Genomic DNA, 23,130 nt, shown 5'->3' with positions numbered 1-23,130 from the left:
TTCCTAGCCAAACTTCCTGCAGAGGGATGACTAGTTTTCAGAGTGTTTAAGAGATGTGTGACCATGGCCAAATGCCAGATGGCTGGAAAGAGCATTGGAGAAGCCCCCATGATGCATGTCTAGCCTTGGCTGCCAGCATCATGCGCCATATGTATCAGCTCCCAGATAGAAAGGCCTGGCTGCCACTTGGGAGTATGACACAGGGATATTACACAGCACTATTTTTAGTGATGCCATCATAGAATAGGCCAGAATGAACAACATTTTTTCTTTTCCTTGCTTCTCACTTGTAATACGTACACAAGGAATCTGCATTAGATTCGTTGTGCAGCCATTACTGATGCTTACAGTAATGGAGCAGAACACAAGTGGAAAGAAAAACAAGGAAACAAAAAAAAAGCCTCCAAATGGCTTCACTTTCTGAAAAGCAGCAAATCCAGATGCAGTTTCATGACCTCTTTAGGCTGATCTAACTCTGGGCCACTATGGAAACAATCAACCCTAACCTCCCTGCCCAACCTGTCATGAGCTGGCCCAGGGAATTTGACTGCTATTTAACCAGGTTCCTTTTCATTTGGATCATGAGTGTCATACCTGAGTGTCATCCTGCTCAGCCTGCCCAAGCTCAGGAGGCAGCAGGAGAGCCCAGTCAGCAGCAGCAATTCACAGCAGGATGAGCTGAAAGACGTCTTACAGCAAGGGCCTCACAGCACACCAGCCTTAACCTGCCTCAAGATATCCTCACAGGCACGCTGACAGGGCTGGCAAAAAGCACGGCTCATTTCAGAGATATTCCAACGTGTGCACCACATCAGGTATACACAGACCAGCCATCTGCCCAGACTGATTCCATCCATGCCTTAGTCTGGGAGTTACTTATGCAAGACATGAAACTAAGCTAGAACTTTGCAGACTCCTAATGAGAGCATGTATAAACAAACAGCTGGCAGCCAAGTTATACCAAAAAAAATAAAAACACCTCCCCAAAAAACACAACCCAAAAGACAGCTGCCTATGCATTTTAAAATAAGAATTTTGTTGCTGTTGTCATGTTCAAGAAATGTGTACACTTGAAGAATAATCAGAGGCTTTTTTATTCCCATATTCCCACTGGTATCTAAATGGCAACCCTGAAATGCAAATTTCAGTCATGTGACAGCATTTAATCTGCATCAGCACAGCACTCTGATCGCTGGATGGGATTTTGGCATTCCAGTCCATTAACCCTTATTTACATTCCACAGCTGGAGGTTGGTTCAGAGGAAGTCTGAGGATGCTTCATCACATGGAATGGTGCTTATTCCTTCTGGGAAGTCCAAGTCTCCGTGTAGTTAACAGCTGGGCCAGTCCATTCATCACCATCATAAATATGGTCAGCGACATCACCAGCACATAGTGGCTGATGCTGCAAGGAAGAGACAGATAAAAAAAGTGAGAGAAAAATACAAATTTGCAGAGTAAAGGAAAAAAACCCTGACATGAATAACCCTCTGAATATTTTTTTTTTTTTTTTCCATTTTAAGTAGGCCTAATTGTTCACCTAGGATGTAATTTTATATACACTGCTCTTAGACGACAAGTATTATAGCAGTCCTGTCATGTAAAAACCCAGGTCTCTGACAAAATAACATGTTGGGGACAACAGAAAACACAACTGAGTATACACCAAGTGTGTAAGAGTACCAGGTGTACTTTTCATTCAAATGGATAATTCAGTATGTGAGCAAAACAATTGCAAAACTTTCACTTGCTGTCAACTATAACACAGAATCTAGAGAGAACTTGCCATCAGGCAGACATTCCTTGGTAATAAGACAGTTCAGATATTTATGTCAGATGAAGTGAAATTTTCTAGAGAAAACACTATCCTAGTGACAAATAGCTTTAAGAAAAAAAACTTCAAAAACCAAAACCCCACTACTTTTTCACGGAATATTGCTAAAATCTGTAGAATTCTGTGCTGTGGTAGCACATGCAAAGAGATTAAAGAGATGAGTTCAAGAGTGGCTAATAAACGCAACATGAAAATGCAGCTTCTGGGTTAGGATGTCCTGAAGCCACTAAAACCACCTACTGACTAAAAGTCTAACAAGCAGCAAGCTTGTTCTCCACTTGCTCAAATTCTGTTACCTGAGGTTCACTGGTGTCACAGATGAGCTATTTAGGGTCAAACTAAGATTCAATCCAGGACATTCAGCATTCTGTGTTCAATGTGTTCAAGGCCCATTTGGAATTAAATCTGGCTAAGATTGTCAAGAATAACAAGAAGGGCTTCTTCAAAGACACCAATAACACAAGGAAAACTCTGGCAAATGTGGGTCTGCTACTGAATGGAGCAGGGACCTTTGCAACAGAAGCTGCAGAAAAGGCTGAGATACTGAATGCATTCAGTCTTCACTGCCAAGGCTATCTCTCAAGAACCCCTGACTCAAGAGATCAGGGAGAAAGTCTGGAGGAAGGCAGACTTTCCCGTCATGTGGAAGAATTGGATTACAGACCATTCAGTCAAACCCGACATCCACATGTGCAGGTGCCTCCTCAGCAAGTTCACTGATGGCACAAAGCTAGGAGGAGTGGCTGATACCCCAGAGGGCTGTGCAGCCCCTCAGAGGGACCTCAACAGGTTGGAGAGATGGGCAGTAAAGAACTGCCTGAGATTCAACAAAGGCAAGTGCAGGGTCTTGCACCTGGGGAAGAATAACCCCAAGCACCAGACAGGATGGGAACTGACCTGCTGGAAAGCAGTTCTGTGGAGATGGACCTTGGTGTCCTGGCAGACAACAAGCTGTCCATGAGCCAGCAGTGTGTCCTTGTGGCCAAGAAGGCCAAAGGTATCCTGGGGTACATTAGAAGAGCATTGTTGCCAGCAGGTCAAGGGAGGTGATCCAGCCCCTCTGCTCAGCCCTGGTGAGGCACATCTGGAGAGCTGTGCCCAATTCTTGGCTCCTCAGTACAAGAGAGACAGGGAGCTCCTGGAGCAGGTCCAGGGGAGGGCTAAGAAGATGATCAAGGGACTAAGACTGGAGCATCTCTCTTACAAGAGAAGGCTGAGAGAGCTGAGCCTGTTGAGACTTGAGCAGAAACAAGTGAGAAGGGATCTCTTCAAGGTCTATAAGTATCTGAAGGGAGGGTGTCAGGAGGATGGATGCAGGCTCTTCTTGGTGGTGCCAAGGAACAGAACAAGAGGCCATGGGCACAAACTGGAATACAGGCAGTTCCACCTCAACACAAGGAAGAACTTCTTTACTGTGGAGGTGACTGAGCACCAGAACAGGCTGCCCAGAGAGGCTGTGGCATCTCCTTCCCTGGAGAACAGCCATCTGGGCACAATCCTGAGTAATGTGTTCTGGGGGACCCTACTTGACCAGTGAGGTTGAACTAGGTGACCTCCAGTGGTCCCTTCCCACCTCAACCATTGTGTGATTCTGCAAGATCTGAATTGGGTACTGTTAATGTAAACCACTAATCATTCAGAAACCAGAAATCTTCCAAAACCAGTGACATTTCAGGTTAGAGCTGCAGATGAAACACTGCTGCACCCACGTCCATTATGCATCTAGTGTGGCTTTGTTTTTTCTTGGGATTACTGAAGAAATTAGCACTCTGACATGAGAGGTACCCATACCTCCTGATGCACCCATACCTATTATTCCGAAGTCGATGGCTCTTTAGGACAAACAGAGTAACTTCAGACTCGATGAAGTCTGAGTTTAGTCACAAAAAAGGATTGCAAGGAATGCTTGCTGGCTTAATGACCTGGAATTTCTGCCAGAGGACTCATTCAGTTTGAGAGTTTAGCCACAGAAGAGCAGTAAAGCTCATAATGCCAACACTATCAATCCTCACAACCCTGAGACTGTGACAACTCTGGCTCTAGTCTACACAATTTAGACCTGTGAAGTGGAGAAGCACCATCTCTCCACAAAGCTGGGCTGCTAACCAGTGTGAGAAAATAAAAGTAATCCAAAAAGTTCTTCCACAGCCAGGCTGCCAGCAACCAAAGGACCAAACATGGAGAACATGAAAACAGACTTGCTGCATGCTTTAAGATTTTTCTGTTTCAGTTGAGTCTGACTAAAACACCTCACCAATGCCTTGCTCAAATGAATAGTTTTAAGAAATCAATTAGAAAAATCCACCATCATAAAAGGGCTCAGACCTCAATGAGGATAATGAGTGGCAGAGCAGCACATCTACAAGAACCAAGCTCCTGTCCTGTTTCTGTGGGGAAGGTGTAAGAAGGGACACGGGGAGCATGAAGTCAGGCACAAAGCCTCCTGTCACCTGGGCAGTGCACTTTGGACTTCATAGTTCACAGCACATTTACAACAACAAAGATCAACTCCCTCAAGAGCTGCTCTTGAAAGATCACCTGGGTGTGTTACAACTTTGGTTTCAGTTCTCCATGGGAAAGGACACATTGACAGATGAAACTCAAACTCTCGTTCCAGTTATCTTCATGGCATAATGTGGCCTTCGGGACTGTACATTCACCACAGGATGATAAGGTTGCTGACTCCTAAGGGAACAGCCACTCTGGTTAATAGCTGGACACTTAGTGTCTCCTGCCTTACTTGTAACACCTCAGCTTTCCTTCTTACCTGCCGCCAGAATTCTAGTTTTTCATGTAAACAAGCAAATACCACTTTCCTTGTAACTTTCAAAGAAAGTGTGAATGCAAAATCTGAAAATCACAAGCCAAGTGAAGACCTTGCCTTTATTCCCACAGATACCCCAAGACCATCACAAACCATGCAGGGTCCTCACACAGGCATCTGAGTTCCTGTGCACTCCCCAAAAGGGGCTCTTTCAGGTGTGATCAGGATTTGGTGGGGCACAGGGAGGGGCTTTCTCAAAGCAAAAAGGTCTCTTCAAACTCTCCTTAGACACCTATCAGTTGAGGGACTGGATCCTCCATACTTTTGTAAAGAAGAGAGTGTTACACACTCCTCTCTTGCTATACTGCACAGGTCTGCACAGTTAAGGTCCTTTAATCAGACATTCAAATATATATATATATATAATGCCATAGAGCACAATAAAAACAATTTCAATCTGCTTGTCATGTAATTACAAACAGCCAGCATCTCTGGGGCTCTCAGCCACTGGTACTGCACTGCCTGTGGGCAGCTCTGCCTGGTAAACTACTTCTTAGATTGGGGTAATGCTGTATTTAAACAAAGAAAACCAGACTCTTACGGGTACGTGCCACAACAGCAGTGTCAAATCTTGATCCCTATACAATTCAGAACCTGCAGCCTTGACTGGATCTGTAGTTACAGGGAAGGAGGTAATTCTCAAAACAAGCTTTCTGCATCAGAAGTCAAACCTGAGCTAATGAGAAGGAGTAAGAGTCTAGGTTCCAGGCAAATTAGATCCATGTAGAGGAAGAAGAGCATGAAACAGATACAAGAGAAGAGCATCATGGGGCACAGTGGGGCAATGCTTATAAAGGATGACATGGCAGAGGTAGCAGGTGTGGGGGATCATGGATGATCTATGGTAAGGTGTCACTGTTCAGTAGAAAGGTGAGTGCCCATGTATGGATCAATGTCAAAAGGCAAAGCTGGTGGTACAAAATTTTTTTATCAGGGAGCAAGACACCTGTTTCAGTGGCAAGGAACCACAAGGAGAACATATGAGGTACTACCACCTCCTGGCTTTGTGACAGTGTATATTGGTGAGAAGAATTTAAGATATTAAAAAAATCAGGGGGATAAGCGGTGGGAATCAATCTTGCTCCGAAACTTGGCTTTCTCCCAAGACAGGCTAATTCCTAAGATGACAGACCTGATTAGAAGCTGGAAGACAAGAAGATGGAGTAAGTCACCATAGCAATTAAAACAACCAGGAACAAAATAAGTAAAACAAAAACAACTTGTGCAAAAACTTGGACAAGCACTCTCCAGAAGCATCCAGAGACATTATTTCTTTGTGACATGCTCTTTGAACTGTTTCCAAGCACACACTGAGACCCCAGATTTAGATTCTGAATTTTAAGTTTCCTGCTTTTCCAGCCAGGATGCCACACCCTCTCTCCTCAGTTTCACCAAAAACAAATCACAAAACTCTTGTTTTAACAGTTCAACCAAGAAGCTCCAGCACCCCAACCCCAAAATTGACTCCGTTATTCCCAAAACCTAAAAAACCCCAGTTTTGTGCTTTGTTTATGTCCCCTGACCTTTGAAACTGCAGAAGGGCAGTTAAGATCATATCTTTATCTTCCAGCAGCTATAAAGAGAAGGGATAGTACAGTATGTGTCTGTATAGAGCTATATAATAGCCATATAAAGAACCTTTAAGGTTTATCTTTACTATCAGGTTATACAACTATTTACAAAGTGCATGTACTGTAAAGATATAGTAGGCTTTAAAGGCTATTTCTTTCTGGAAATCTACAGACAGAGATAGAGAAACACATTTTAAGCTGCAGAGAAATTATTTTAGTGACAAAGAAGCTGAAAAGCTAGCTACTCCATTTGGCTCTTATTCAAAAATAAAAGGACCTGTCAGAACAAACCTCTCATGATCATGTACTACGCACTAATATATCAAAAACGCTAGGAAAATTACATGATTATTTTCAAGAAATTTAGTGGTGTGTTCTTTTCGGTCTTATGATGCAATTCAGATTACCTCAAGGTATATAGGTAGGGGGCAAGGTTAAGCACACCTTAGAAGTTTATTTAAGTTGCTGCTTTGAGTTCTGCATTCCCTGCAAGACTATTATCCCGTTATTATATCAAAACAATGAAAAGCACTCTCTGAAAGACAAGCTTACATTGATTTTGGCATCACCATTAAGAAAAGGGGCTTTAAAACTTTCTAAGAAGTCATAAATATTTATGGTAATTGATAATTTGCTGAGAGGAGGGAATCAGTAGTGCGTTGATAATTTGCTGAATGTGGTAATACCAGACTATATGTTGGATCTGTTGTTGCTCAGCATTTCATTAATGAACTGGAAGAATGGAAGAGGTAGAAATCTGCTTCCATTCAAAGACAACACTTACGTGACCTGGTGAATTCCACTGGGAGAATAAAGACATCATATTGTTAAGATAAATGTGAGGCATGGTAAAATGTCATGTCATATGGTTAAGGCATAGCAGAATAGGATGCAAAAAGCCAGGAGTTAGGCGTGAAATTTTTAAAAATAGAAAATGTCAGTTCAGTAAACAAACCTTACTTCCAAACAATAAGATCCACTAGGAAAGAAAAAATCAAGGTGAAAAAGCAGTGAAGGTCTTTTTATTGTAAGGGATTTAAAGCCAGCTCATCTATATGAAACTTGGCTGTTGGAAAAACCAAATATTGCCTAATGAGTCTCCTACCCAACTTGCATATTCTTAGTAAGAGAGAGAACACACAGAACTTTTGAACATGGTAGTTAGAAAATCCATGGAAAGCCCATCACCACAAAACAGGATGAGTAAGGAAACATCAAAGATTTACAAATGTGGCACATACACCACTGAGCTCTGAGAGACTTCAGAGGAATGAATCTCCACCAGGCAATTAAGCTGCCGGTTGTCTACCTCTGATTTCACTGATGTGCTAACCAGTAATATAACACAAATCCAGATATTTCTGCAGACACACACACATGCACTTCCTATCAGTGTGACAAGAAAAAAGGAAAAATATGGAAGCAGCTGTCCCTAAAGATTTCTTCTATTCTCAGGAAAGCTTTGGCAACATGGAAAACGTTGCCTGTTGTAAGACAGGATATTTTCAGACCTTGCTGCCAAAGCAGCAACAGACAACACTGCAATGAGAATGCCACTGAGCTGTCACTGCACTTGCAACAGGAGGACAGGAAAGAGCTATGTTAGTATCTCGCTCCCACTGGTTTTGGGAATTACCCAAAACCCCTTGAAGCTCATCTTCCCTTTCAGGAACAACCAAACAAAAAAATCTTCTGCTGTTGCCTGCTAATTTTGCCAAGCCTGAGGATCACACATTAGAAATCTGCTCAGAGGAGAAAATTCTGGTGCCAAAATAATGCTCATGCTAGATAAAGGAAGGACCACTTAGCTCTGCACTTATGGCTTCACTTCCTGTCTTAAGCAACCCAATTATTTTTCTTATGTGCATATACACACCTACATATAAGACATATACAGAGACTACAATAAAATAACATAGGTAGCAGAGTCAAGCACTCAAAAGTGAAGTAATGACAGATGTTGCCTGAACATTATGAATTTCCATGTTAAAAATTAATCACAAATTACTCTTTCAAAAGGCCTTTTTCAGTGCTTTCTTCAGTGATCAAAACACACACAATGAGAGGCAGAATTAGTGGTGTATAATGAGCTCTCCTAAACTCTTCAGAATAAGGCAACCTTCCAGCTGAAATAGATCCAGCAATGCATTACTGTTGTAAAGCTCTAGCTATGAAGACCATGTATCAGAGAGGAAGCTTTTGGGTACTTGTAACAATTTATACTTTTGCTGCTAAGTCCCTAATTAAAAAACTTCTTGTCCAACAGAACAGAAATTTTCTGAGGGCTTTAATATCCTTCTTAATCTGCAGAGGAATTCAAACCAAAGGATGAAGCCTCTGACTTACCATAAACTGACCATAGCAAGGAAGTGGGATGCTAAAGTGACATTTTCACTGTTTGATCTAGATGTACCTCTGCCTACTAGGAACCTTGAGAAGGTAATGATGAGCAGGAATGGGAACCTCCAAAGAACATGTGTGCACATGCTGCTGGGAACAAAGGGGCTCACAAAAGCAAAGCACAGAGCACACATAGACTAAACAGAATATTAACAATGGGTCACTATTCAGCTTCTGTTTAAATAACAGTGTCAAGTGACCAGATTGTCTGGATTAGAAACAACACATTCCCTACTAAGCTTACTACAGCATTTTATCTATTTTCACAACTCAAGGAAGGTAAATCTGAAATGTGTATTCCTTGTATTTGAGGTAAATATGACTGCATAATATAATGCAAAACGAATTCTCTCAATTTAGCTGTGATTGCTATGTTTAAATGCTAAACTATTCCCCAGCTAGAGGGAGGATAAGTGCATGGGGCCTTGGTAGCCACCAACATTTACACAAGGTTCACTAATTCACAGTGAACTGTATATGGAGGCTTAACTAGATAGAAGATAATTAACAACTTAATAAATTGTTATTTTAACAGTGATTACAACCAATTAAAATTCAAAACATGAATTAAAATACATTTTGTGTAATTACTTTTCAAACAGATCCTACTAACTGTACTTCTTGCCATGCTGGATTTACTACTTAATCTGTGTTGCTCTGGCACAATTTTTAGCTTGGGATATGTATGTGTATGTGTGCACATGTGTTTAAAGTACGTGGAACATCCCCAAAGCATTTGATTGAGCAGAGTAAATGGAAAAAATGATAAGAATTATGAGTAGATAAACAATAGTATGAACCCATGAAGCTTTAAAAATGCAATGGAAGCAAAAAAGGTACTGTACCTTGTGCCAATATCCAGCCAGCTTCCATAATCTTTAACCAAAAAGAAAAAATGCTAGGAAATAAAACAACTTTGATTAGTACATCAACACTGCATAATTTGAAAGAGAAAATTCAACCCAAGTTTTTTCAGGCTGCTCACTCCAAAATTCTAATTCTTCACATAGAATATGCACAACACCTTTCCAGGAATGATCATTTGGACCACAGTAAAGAATAGCTTAGAAACTAGAAATAGGTTTAACATGGTATCAAACAAAAACATCAAGAGATGGACTAATTTCTGTCTACCTTGGCTTGCAAAAACCAGAGAAATACCATAACTTTTTCAATAAGAAAAGCCAAGCCACCTTATTGTTTGAAATAACAACATGCCAAATAATGCATAGTGCCTAAAAGTTTTCATGGAATTTCAACACAAATGTCTTTGGGCAACTCTGGCAGTTCTGTACCTGTAAAGTGGGAATAATTTTGGGAGAAGATAGTACTTACCTACTAGTGAATTCCCCTAATTCTAGTTGGTGGCCCCATTGATTCAAGACTACAAACATGTTCTCTCTTTGGCCCACTACTTTCTCTTTTCTTGACAGAGTTCCTACATATCTCCTACAAACCTCCTTGGTAATTTTTTTTTAATTTTTTTTTTTTTTTAATGCAGACACCAAGTACATTGTTTCAAAATACTTAAACCAAAACAGGAGAATACACGAGTTGCAAGACCTGGATATATTGGGGCTCGCTACACACAGCAAGTACCTCAGTCTTCTTTTGATTTAATTATACTAATTTCATTAGTGAAATGCTATGAATGTGGTTTATTGATATACTATTTATTTTCCTGTGGAAGTTACCCAAAAGCAGATTAGACACATAGACTTACTTGAAACTTGACACAGCCACACCTTCTCCTTTTCTCACTCTACAGACAAATTAGCAGTTATTTGGTTTTAACTTGCTGGTTTTCCTATCAGGTGATATTTACAGATCACAGTACTAAGAAATAAGATCAGGAATGCCTACTCCAAGGGATAAAACAAAACCAGCATGTATAAAGTGACAACACCAGCTCTACCTGCTGATTTTAAAAGGTTTCTATTTACCAGTGGCACTGCTTGCTGATTTGAAGACAGCTGGAATGGGCAATGAAAACATACTTTTAATCTGCAAAAACTGTGTTGGGGGACTGATCAGCTTTGGGTTGTTTTGCCTAGCATGGTTTGTGGATGCAGGCTTTCTGAAGATAGCATTTCCTGACAGCTTATTACAAAGGGCACAAAGTGGCTTTCTGGATGTTGCTATCTCCTGGATTCTGACAAGTCTAATGGAGCTGGTGGGTAAAGCATTTCTTCTTTTCCTCTCTTTTTCAAGGGAAGCTGGGGTGGGTAAAAGGTTTGGAATTCCTGAACAATTAACTAAACCCTGCACACAGCTAAAACTGATATTCTTGCTTAATTTTCTCCAAGGAATTTGATCATAAAGCACATGTTGAACTCCAAATGTTAACTTATTACTTCATTTTGTCTCTTATTATTATGAGAACATTGCTTCTTCAGAAGCATTAATTACATGAAATTTGAAAAGCAGTGATTGGAAGAGTTTTATCTCCAAGTTATGCTAGGATTTCAATCCAGTTCTCTGCCCTAGTTAGAAAAACTTTGAAGTCTGAAACAAATTCAGATCTCTCTTGATGGAATTAGGAGAACTCTCTACTTCTTGATCTTATTTGAAGAGAATGTGCAACAACAACTTACCAAAGCCATAATGTCTGAAATCACAAGAACAATGAGGAAAAGGCTGCAAAGAAAAAAACCCAGCAAAGTCAGACCATCAACCTTTCTTTATGGACACAGCTATTAAAAGAGCTTATTAAAACCCACACAAAGAATTTAAATAAAGACATGATTTCTTGCATTTGCCTTTCAAACACTCAGGTACATTTCAATCTACTAGAAAACAATTCAAATACATGACTAGGATATCTGGCATTTATAATTTCACATTAATAGGGTTTCAGTTTTGCAATGGAGAAATCTAACGTGAATCATTTTTTGGAGAACAAAAGAATCTTACAAAGAGCATCTGCCTGTTCCTGATGCAGAGAGCTGTGTGCTGGCTGGATCAAATAAAGCTGATTTAGGAGCTTCATGACGGACTCAAGAGTGAGCAAAGCTGCTTGGCAGGTACCTGAACTGTTCAGTCCCACCCTGCTGACAACCACTCTGCTGGGTCAGAGGCTGCTAAAGGAGGTGCTTGCCCCCTTCCAAATCTCTGGATGCCCATAACCTGCTCTGGGAACACCCAGCATTTTGGTGGTCTGCTCCCAAACCATGGGCCTCTTTACAGGTAGCAGTTAACTTCTGGAAGTTAGGCTTAGGCTAGTAAAAGGAACCAGAAGGGAGGAGGCAGAGCTATTTTTTCCTCCCCATTAACCTAATCTTCTTTTCCTGAAACTATGTAAATCCTAAATTGCATGAAAGCAATTGCTGTAACTGGTTAAAACTGGTTTCTAAGTTAATGACACTGAAGTAATGTTGCAAACAGCTGACCCATTAACAAAAGTCTTTAACTAGAATACAGCTAATTTATCAGTACTACCATCATAAAACTACAAATGCTTTTTTTGGACAATGTCCTGCTGTAGCATTGCATGAGCATGTACTGGGGAGATAGCCATACCAATGTCTCCAAATGAGGAACTTGCTGATATTGCCTACATCAGTTGTGCTTCATTAGTAAATCAGGATGCAGCAAACCAACTGCATCTCAGACACAGGGAAGGGCTTCTCTCTGCTAACCTATGGCTCAGATAGACAGGATGTTGCAATAATAGTGCTTAGGAAGAACTCAGCTAGAGGGATATTTTTTATAGGCAAGCTCCAAGAAGATATTGGGACAGAATATTCCCCACTGAAAAAAAAGAAAAATGAAAAAAAAGTCTGTAATCAGGGACTTTAGGAACAATTTGTCCAAATCACAAAAATCCACTTTTTGTCCTTCTGAACTGCAGGAAGCCTTTCTCAACTGAAGGAGAAGACTAATTTCAGGGCATGTTTATACACTGCAAAGACAAGATTGTTCCCAGTGATGGTTTAATTTATCTAGCAGGGGCAGCAGCAGCAGTAAGAAGCGCAGCACAGACTTCAGGATGCGCTGACAATCAGAGCACAACCCCTCCGGGGATCCTGGGTGCGCCTTGTGGTTTCTGCCTTGTTCCCAGGCGGATGCTGTGGCACTATCACTGCATTTGTTACCTGAGCCCAGCTAAATGAAGCTGGCACAAACACCAGACAGAGTTACAGCCACAGCCTCATAAAGTGGCACAGAAATACTTGTGTCCCCTGGTTTATGAAGGCAGTATCATTTCCCCTCTCACACACTCAGATGCACATTCCATAAAAGTTTGCAATATCACCAGTGCTGCCAAGGCAAGCATTCACAAATTAGGAAATGCTGACCTTTATGATGCTTGAGCCCTAGAAATGGAAACCACTAGCTGGTCATCTGAGCAACCCCAGGTCCCCAGTGCAGCCCTGCCCTTGTACAAGCCTTAGGGATGAGGATGAATGCCCTTCCTTGGGGGTCCAAGGACAACGCAGGCACGGTGCGCACACAGCTAATGCAGAGCAGGTGAAAGGGGTGGGGAGTGTCATGCTACCACTCCAACAGGGAGTCAGATTTTGGGCTGCCCCACCTCTCTTTGGTAGTGGGGGGTGTTGTACAAGGAGACAACAGGCAGGGTCAGGCAGGAGGAAAGCAAACAGAAAAGCAGAGGGCATCACAACAAGCCAGGGCAGTTTCCTGATGCTCAGCTGAGCAATGTGCAAGGAGAAAGTCCCTGAAGTCCTCCTGCCACACACAAGCAGGACTTCTGGTCAACCCACACAACGTCCCACAGTGACAAAATCACACGGCTGACCAGGACCTCCTCCATCTCAGCACCATCCATAATATCACACGATGAGTGGAGGATTCAGTCATGTGCACTGGGTCTGCTGAATGGGGTGAGCAGGGCTGACAAAATAAAAGCTTTGAGACAGGGAAAACATGTTTCAAGTCTGGATACAGCACTCCCTGAGGCAGGGCACCCATACTCTGAATAGACCTTAGAGATAGGGAAAGGACTGGCAGCCATCTGCTCCTACTGCAAAAAATATGTAATACTGAACACATCTGGGAAGCACTGAACTGCAATGCAAGGACATCCAGTGCCTTTTTTTTAAATGCTATTTGTGGTGAGGTCAGTGCTACAAAGCTATAAATTGGTTAAATTATAAATGGGCTACTTAAAAAATACTATGCAATAGTCAAAGATGCAGTATAAGGTAAAAATCAGACTTTAAATTCTGCTCATTTTTAACATTTTGGAGGAAAAAGGGTCTTTCTGTGTATTGTCAACAAAGAATATTTAATATCTGATTGTTTCAGACAAGGCCAACACTTCAATTTATACTCATTTATCACTAAGGTAAAACCCTGAACTTGCAGAAATCAATGAACAAAACCCCAATCGCTAGTAACAAATAAAAGCAACAATGAGATCTAATAGTTGGTTTTTTTAAATTTACATTGAGATTTGAAAATTCTGAATTCCTCCAAAATAGATTTGAAACCTTTACTAATGCAGAAATACAGCATGTAATGTACCTCTTAGAAGACAGCTGTGTTGTGACTTGAACAGCTTCGAAAGCACATGATACCAGAACAAACGGGATTGCAACCTGTTCAAAACACAAGCCACATTTTGGCTTATAGTCATATTTACAAAAAGAACCTGGGCAGGTTGTGAAAATATTTTCCTGTTTTTAAAATTATCACAGAATGGGTATGTTACAAAATAAAATATTGGCTAGTCAGGGTAGAAAATAATTTTGCAGGAAACATTTTCAGTTAATTAATAAAAACCCCCTTCCCTGGTCATAGCTGAATGGCAGTGAAATAAGCCACAAGGTAATATCAAAAACTATAATTAAAGCATATCCTCACTTCATTTATCCATTTTAGCACCAGTGATAAATACTTCAACAAGGCTAGAAGACAGAACTATCCAGATCCAGCATCTCACATGACAGGTTGCAGAGTTTCAAGTGTAAAGGACAATCTCATCACAAAAAAAAAGTCTGAATGCAGAAGGCATTCAATAAGGCAAGGGTCACACTGCCCCTCCAGAGCCAAGTCATGTAAATGTAAATGGTCCAGTAAATTAAGAACAAAAACTAGAAAACATGAATGCTGCCTTTTGCTCTTTCCAAAGTTGATTTGCAATCATTATGGTAGCAGTGTATAAAACCTGACTACTGGCATCCAGGAGGTTTGCACTATGGATCTGTGTAGGATCTGTCCTGTAGGACAACATGCAGTGTACTTGTAACTTCAGTCTGCTTCCTCTGGGACAGAAGCAGTAGAAAAGCAGTGGTAGAAAAGACTGCTTATTTTGGTAATAACAAATAGATTCAGTGTCCCACTTCACCCCCTCTGGCAGATCCTTTACTCAAATACTAGAAAACAGCTACCACACCTTGCCTGCAAACCAGAAGGGCAATCCAAGCTCTGACAGACTATTAAAAAAATACAGAAAATAATGGCCAGTGTAAAATCATAACCTAATCAGTAGAACATTAAATACCTCTATTTAATGTAATATAGATAGAGCTAATTATATATATCCTCAACATTTCTGTTGGTATTATACTACAGGAAAAGCCTAAAACTTTAAAAATTATTGAAGTACTTTCAATATTTGAAATTTCTATTTTAATAAAATAAACTGACCTAATGCTGTTAAATAACACTTCCCTGCACTTCAGTTTTTCTTTTGGGAAACAAAATGATCTCTCTAGAAACACTACAAAGACTGAAAGCTTCACACACAGTTAAGAAGTCTAACGAAGCTCAAATATATATACATATGTTCTTTTGTGAATTGCAAAGTAACAACCATGTATGTGATACGTTATTTATTCCACAGTTCTCTGAGAAAATCTCACCAAGCTAAGATTACTAACCTTCAGTAAAAGCAAGCCTCCCATCATGAAGGGACTGAACACAGTCAAGAAACAATAGACAGAAGCAGGATCAAAACTAGAGAAACATGAAAAAGACATTACATATCTTTGAAATGGCACCTTCCATTTAAAAAACCCCAGCCTTTAATTACCCTGTAACACACTGGGTTGTATATGCATTTTTAAACAAGGCTTCCAATTTTATCTTCTCTTGATGAAATATTAAATCAGCAGGGACTGCCAACCTCACCTGTCTTTCTCTACAATTTCTCTCTGATTGTGTTTTTCAAGGTGCCATGCTGTTTGTGGGCCACCAAGCTCTCTCTGCTCATCTTGATAACATCTAATGGAATTGAGACAGCCTCACAACCAAGCAGCTCAGGCTCTTAGGGTAGATATTACAGAGAACAGAAACAAAATAAATTGTTATCTCTCCACTGATTACTGCTTTGATTCTGCTGCCCTGATTTTGTTAACTAGATTTACATTTAGTACGTCAACTGCAGGAAGAATTTTTTGTACTCTGTGTCTCAAACAAATGAATTAAATTTACCTGTTAATAGAAGCTATGTTTCCAGTGCCAAAAAAGGCTGTCACTATGAAGAAAACCTAGATGTATTTAAGGAAAATACACTAAATAAAAAAATAAAACCCACATTTCTCCTCCTTCATTCCAATTTACTTCCAAAATTTATCATGAAGCCACAAGAAGGTGATCCACTGTTACAGGTTTACAGCGCATTAAGAAATCCAAAGTATTTTCTAGCTCTACCCTAGATTTCACACACAACTATACAAATTTCAAAAGACACACACTGCCCAGGTAAGGTTTTAGAGCCTGTCTTGAGGCCCTTGCAAGAAAGCTGCAGCTGGCTTTTTGGGTCTCTGCCTAGCAAGATAGGAACATCCCTGGACCACAGACCCAGCAATGCATTCAAACACGTGCTTTTGCAGAAAGTAATGACACAGGCATGTGTTCTGCACACCAAAAGAGATGGCTTTATTGAGGAACTGACCATGGCTCTTAAAAAAGGCTAGAAGTTCCTATGCTATCCTTACTATAGATTTCTTTTGTCAAAAGATTATGCTGAGTCTACCCATGGCAATATGGGACTTCCATTTTCTTCCTCACTTGAGGGAGGATGACTCCAGCAGTCTCTGTACAGCTAGGAGCTTTTTGATAAACCCTACCTTTTTCATCTAGATACAATACTTGTGACTACATGAGCCCATAAAAGGTATTTTTCTTGCTCCTGAGCTCATTGGAGCCCATAATAGCTCACATGGCTTCAGCTGAAGAATGGTTTTTAACTTGTTCTGCATGAGGCAGAGGGTCATAAGTCAGTGACGATGGGCTGCTGTTGCCAGAGCTCCCTCTGGTACTTTTGCTCCTGTTATAGCTCCTGCACTGGGTCATTTAAGTCTCTCCATAAACAATTTGTTACCAACTGTTCAGTAGAATAGTTGGGATTCTGCATGCAATATTTTGGAAGGATTAGGTCAGCATAATTGGAGAAATCAGGCTTCCCAAGAGTATCACATAATTTCAAGTTTAGTAACACAGCAGTCTAACAAACTAGCACAGTTCTGCCGGTTGAGATTTATAAGAGCAGGTCTGCAACAAAACAAACAAGAAAATACCAGTAACACATAGGTCTAATCAAAATGCTAAGCATAAGCAATCTAAATCTTTTCCTCAAAGACCAGACTCTGATTTCTCAGCAGATGCCAGCCACTGGGCCCCATACAGGAGCTTTGGGACAACCTTAAGGCACACAGTTCACAGGGTCATAGCTGCAGTAGGACTGCTCTAGCAGAAAAGATTTCTCCTCTAATACCACTATTTCTAAACATTAAACAGCATCTAAATTTAAAAAAAGACATAACATGTTTTGAGCAGACAAAGGAGATCTGAAAATTGGTTGTTTTTTCAGGAGCTGAGTAAAGCACATTCGAGTGTTTTAAAGTAGTGCTCACTTATGGGGCAGTGTGAGGACAGAAAAGGCCTTGACTCTGTGCAAGCACTGAACTATCAACATTGCTGCCATCACAAATGCAAAACATAGCCTCACACTAGCTACCATGAAGGAAATTAACTCTAGCCAAAACCAGCATAGCTACATTCCAGTGTTAAAGATGTACTATGCTGGAGCTTTAAAAAATACAGTTGGATTAGTTGATTTATTTTTACTAGTATTTAGCAACTGACAGCGGTAGCTTTACTGAAGTTAGCATATTTTTTGTTACAATAGCAAACGAAATTGATGCATTAATGGCAAGGTCTCAGCTCTTTTTAGGTATACTAAAAAGCATATAGTATAAAGTATAAAGCAAAGACAAACATCAAACACCTAGCAAATAATTTTGCCTTCTTTCTTAGCATTAATCTACCTTCTAAATTGGTATCTGTTACACTTTCTCTACTACAGGTTCTTAATGTCCAACAACACAGTTCCAAATGCCAAAAGTGTGGACTCTGTGACTGTGACCCACCCTCTCAGATCTGGTTATCTGACAAACTACAAAGGCGGTTTTGTAGGAACCAGTACTGAGACAACTCCGTCCCCAGATACAGTAACTCACCTGCATGGAACCCCCCTGTGTTCTAGACTAGCTCAATTTCTCTCCCATTTGCCCATCAAATGCTCCTTGCTACCAAATAGCTCTCACTTAATTGCAGTCCCACAATGAAAGAGAAAAATGACAATGCTATCAATGTACAATATTTAAAAAAAAATCAGCTGCAGTAGCAGTTACAGGAACACAAACTAACTGCTACATTAGTGAACAAACAGCTCTTCCCTCCTAAGACCATGTAATTTCTAACAGTAGAAATCACTTAAGATACAAATAATTCTAGGCCAGATTCTGGGAACATATTTCACTATGAGCCTGCAGGAACTTTCCTTCTTGCTTCATCTGCCTGCTACCTAACATCTGCTTCCTAACACACTGCCACACTCTAAAAATGAGCATAACTTTAATATCACCTATTTCAACTGATTTGTGAAGGTGAGCAAATTCCCTCCAGCCAAAGTGAAATCAAACAAAACCAAATTGAAAACAGAACTCCTCAGAAGAAAATTTACCTAGCTGCAATGGCCAAAAGTGGGCAAAGAGCCAGATTCTAAAACTGCATTTTTAACTACTTGATAAAATGCATAATGTACAAGACCATGCCTTTTGTGCGATATGAGTCAAATCACCTTTACCAGCTCCTGTTCTTCGTGAGTACCAGGCTACAAATTTTGACTGCATGTCCTTTTGAAACAAACCCTTTTTTTGCCCTGGAGTGCAGCAACCAACCAAAGGATACAAAGAAGAAGGACCTCCGGACATCATCCAGGTGGAGCTGTCGGAACTGAGTTATATCCATAGTACAGGTGAAGTTGAAAACAGCAAGCTGGAAAGACAGCAGAAGGAATCAACACCAAATATGAACTAATGGACTTTGACAGAGCCACTGTATTTTTACTGAAATGAATGAAACCTACTTCCCTATTGCCTGTTATTAGAGTATTATAATAAGGACTGCAAACATTTCCCATGTTTTCATTATATTTTAATGAATTAATGAATCTGCGAGAAAGACTGTACAAGTGAGATGATCAAATGAACAGCAAAGCTTCCACTGTTATCTACACTAAAAATGAACTTCTATGCCTTAGACTTATAACCATCTTTTTTCATCAGAATTATTCCTCCTACACACATACACTTCTACTGCTCACATGAGCATATGGATAAAGATCCTCAGAAATAAAAGACTGCAATTATCCTCATTTGACTTATTTTGTGAGTGAAATAGTAAAATACTCTCCATCTCCTTTACTCAGTCGTCATCACAATACCACTTGACTTAAAGAGAAATTATCTTCATGGAATTTAAGAGGTCAGTGAACTCCTTCACATTGGAAAAAAAATCAAGTAATAGACATGCAAGACTGATAATATTTTAATTTAAAATAATCTCTCATCAGAGAATTGAGCTGCATTCTCTAATACAAGATTTACTTGCAGCATATATTAACAGGCATTCTAGGGATGATATCTTCTGGGGCAAACATTATTGTTCCTTTCACTTGAAACCACAAGGTTCAAGTAATTGTTGACAAACAGTGAGTGACAACTGAAAACATAATTACAGCCTACCTATGTTCTTTTCATTTGCATTTGATTAGTAAAGTGTTCATCACTGTTTAATACTACTTTAATAGAAGTTTATTTTACAATGAAGAGAACAACAGACTAACAGCAGACAGGCAAGCATCACAGATGCTTGTAACAAGATGCAAAAGTTAGAGTGGGTTTTATAGTGGAAGAAAAAATACATCCCACAGACGCTAAACACCTTCAGTCGCAATTGTGGCATCACACTAATTGTAATATTCAGATTACATCCCTGTTGCTTAAGATGCTACAAAACACAATTACACAAATTATCATAAGTAAAGGTAGCATAAATAGAAAATGATTCCTGGTTTTATTTTTGTTTTTTAGCCTTGAATTGGTAAATCCTACTCTGTCAAATTTCAAAACTGTCTTCATTGTGGGAGCGCCACAAAACCACAGCAAATGTCAGGTTCGCTCTGGTGACTGTCTTGGCTCAGGTTTCAACTTCCAGGACTTTTTCCTAATTATTATGAGCTGGAAAAGGAAGGAAAGATGTGTACCAACACTTCTCTTCAAGTGACTCTGGCCACTCCCATGCATGTGTAGCCAGGAGGGCTCACCTGGGAGAAGCCAGGGAGAGCTGTGGTGCACACCCACCCACCTGGCTCCAAGGACCCAAACCACTCTAACTGGCACTTTGGATCTGACCAAAACAGTGGCACAGCCCCAGTTTGCTCAACCCCACACCTAACCTAAGAGCTAAGTTGCAGTGTGAACAGCATGGCATTTGCAAATTGTTGACAATATACTAAATTTTAAGATGGAAGAATTTGCATTGATTACAAACTCCCTTTTCTCCTCCAGGCAAATCTGAGAAGGTGCTAGTTCCAAGTTGGTCTCCAGTTACTTGTCAGTCTAAACAGAAATAAGTTTCTATCCTTGGACAACGTCAAATTAAGATTGCTAATATCTCCTAAGGTCTCTTCAGAAATCAAATAATTTCAGCCTCTCACTCGTGAGTCTGTGATCAGACCAAAAAAAGTACAGTGACACTGTACTTCCTCTGAAGACTTACTGCACCTTATGCGACACTTGACAGAGACAGCTCTGTAGCCGTCAGACCATACCACTGTGTCTTACTGAGTCAGACTGTTTGCCTGCATTTCTAGAAATGGCTCTGATGTGCAGTATCTTCCATAACAGGAATTACAAATCTTACTTCCAAAGTCATATTCCTAGTTCATGATACAGCTAATACTGACTTCCCAAACTGAAAAGAAACACAAAGTGTTGCTCTCTGAAAACCACTCAGAATATTTATTACATCCTCCAAAAAACCCAGCTAAAGCTGTTAATTACATTGATATATCTGTCAAGAGCTGTTACCTTTGGTTTGAGAGAAAGACCATAGTGCTGCAGTGCTTCTTGTTCCATATTTATCCAAACAAACATCAAACCAAACAGTGCCAGTGGAAAGAGAGCTTCATATCTGAAAAGTAATGTAATAATCATAGTAAGTGCAGTTACTGACAACTAATTAACATCAAATGCTGACATGTTTCTTTTCTTTTTTTCTTCACACAAAGAATATACCAAGACTTAGTGGCATCCTCCCCCTTCTTTCCCCATTTCCAAATACCCACAATTGGTTGAATTTTAAAGTCATAAAGTAGTTAAATGGCAAAAGTAGGAGAAACAGAGTTTGCTTCAGCTTTGTCATGCTTTGCATTTTTTTGTTCAATGGCTGCCACAATGTTGGATGAATGCCTTTTTTAATTTTAACAAAACTGGAATAAGGTTAAAAGAAATAGGAAAAAACTAAACCTATTTGACATTAATTTTCTGCAAAATGGAACATTTCTCAATGAGAACTACGTGGAACTGAGGGGTTACAGCTCAACTTAAACAGCAGCTAGAGATTGTGTCTCTTTAGGACCTAATCACACAAACTCATTATGGGGATCTCAGTTTTGTTCTAAGGAAAAACACATCTGTATAATAAAAGGAGCATTACATTTCACTGCAGTGAAATGCTCTTTTCTTCACTGTATTCCAATCCTTCACAATAGCAGCATCAAGTCGCACATCATGGCCACTAAGCTGTTCTAGATACACCCCCAATCTCTGGGTACCTCTGACTCCTACAGCACTCAAATTCCAAAGTAAGAGTGTATTTATGAGAGAGATTAATACCCCCAGATAACATAAGGGTGTAAACTGAAATTGGATAACATTTAGTTTCTCCAGTTGCACTTCATGGTCCCTCCCAGGCTTTTTTCTTTCAGGATAAAATTATAATACTGATACTGACAAGACTGTAAATGGTTCCCTTTTTATTTTTTCCTTCTTAGACAAATATCTGTCTAAAAAATAAGGAAATCACTGCAGTCACCGCAATCACTGTGGTCTTGGTATTGTTTCTGTTGGGCTACAAAACAATTTCAAACTAGAACAAATAATTTTGAATAGACATTTCCACTTTAATTATCAGAACCACAGGCAGCTAAACATGAAGATGAAACAGTTATGCTGTCAGCAATAGAAACACTACAGCCCGTATAATGGTCTATACTTGCCTTCAGATTAAATTCCTTCAACAGTGTTGGTGACAAGTGGTTGCATGCAACCATGCTCTTGGGCTGGCTTCCGTGTTTCCACTTAACCACCCCTAGAGAGGTGCTGCAATTACCCAGGCAATGTGCTGGGTTATCAGTACATGATACAAGAGTGCACTGAGGAGAGAAACAATGGACACTTTTGGCACCAGAGCCTTGGGTTTTGTTTTCTCTTTTAAGAATCATTCCAAAATTTTTTCATCTATTTGGACATTGTAGGAAGGCAGCAGAGAGCTGTCAGCATTTACGTGGTCTGGTGCAGGGCCAAAATACAAAGAGGGAGATTGCCAGCCTCAGAGAGAACAACATTCCTGCTTTATACCGTAGCCAGCACAGGCTGAGAAGGTTGAGTGTAAGAATGTGTGTGCAGTCAGGAGTAACATTAGGATCAAAATCTTAATGGGGAAGTGGGAGGAAGGGGAGGCAGAAGACTGGGGAAGAAAAAAAAAAAAAGAAGATGCTTCAACTAAAATGAGAGTATCCACAGGAGGCAGCTATTGCAAAATGTCTGCTGCAAGATGTTTTATTCCACTTAATTTTCCAGTGTAATTAAATCCAGAGGATAAGTGGGAGGGGAGGCAGAAAGAACAGTTCCTATACTCCCCCATTAATTATGTTCTTAATAGCTACCACGTCTGAGAAAAAAGAAAGGGCTGGCTGACATAGTGTTTTCTTCATTTAAAACAGCAGAGGAACTGATTTTTATCCAAAAAGAAGCAAGGTCTAGTCTTTATGGGAAACAATATCCCTTTGAAAAAAAAATTACTTCCACAAAAATATCTCAGAATGCAATTTTCCCTCATTTTAGGACTACCTGTTTCCTGGCACACATCATTTAAGCCATAACTAGATACCAGTGCTAAGCAGCTGGGAGAGATGCTATTTCCTTTTGTTTGTGAGCAGAAAAGCACACATCAAAACAACAAAA

The 23,130-nt window shown here is 40.1% G+C and overlaps 1 protein-coding gene across 1 annotated transcript in view; it reads right to left on the bottom strand.

The window, feature by feature from the left end:
* Positions 1-1,103: 1,103 nt before the first annotated feature.
* Positions 1,104-23,130, bottom strand: part of PIGN (phosphatidylinositol glycan anchor biosynthesis class N) — a 100,040-nt gene continuing 78,013 nt past the window's right edge. The window contains 8 exon segments of the mRNA XM_030970994.1: positions 1,104-1,405; positions 9,475-9,527; positions 11,224-11,266; positions 14,117-14,190; positions 15,475-15,550; positions 16,028-16,083; positions 18,791-18,877; positions 20,974-21,076. Of these exon segments, the coding sequence (XP_030826854.1) occupies positions 1,282-1,405; positions 9,475-9,527; positions 11,224-11,266; positions 14,117-14,190; positions 15,475-15,550; positions 16,028-16,083; positions 18,791-18,877; positions 20,974-21,076 (616 nt within the window). The 3' untranslated portion in view covers positions 1,104-1,281.

The sequence above is a fragment of the Camarhynchus parvulus genome, chromosome 2 (assembly GCF_901933205.1).
Source record: "Camarhynchus parvulus chromosome 2, STF_HiC, whole genome shotgun sequence".
NCBI classification, from domain to species: domain Eukaryota; kingdom Metazoa; phylum Chordata; class Aves; order Passeriformes; family Thraupidae; genus Camarhynchus; species Camarhynchus parvulus.
Note: the sequence above shows the minus strand (reverse complement) of the source record. Positions and strands in the feature narration are given on the sequence as shown.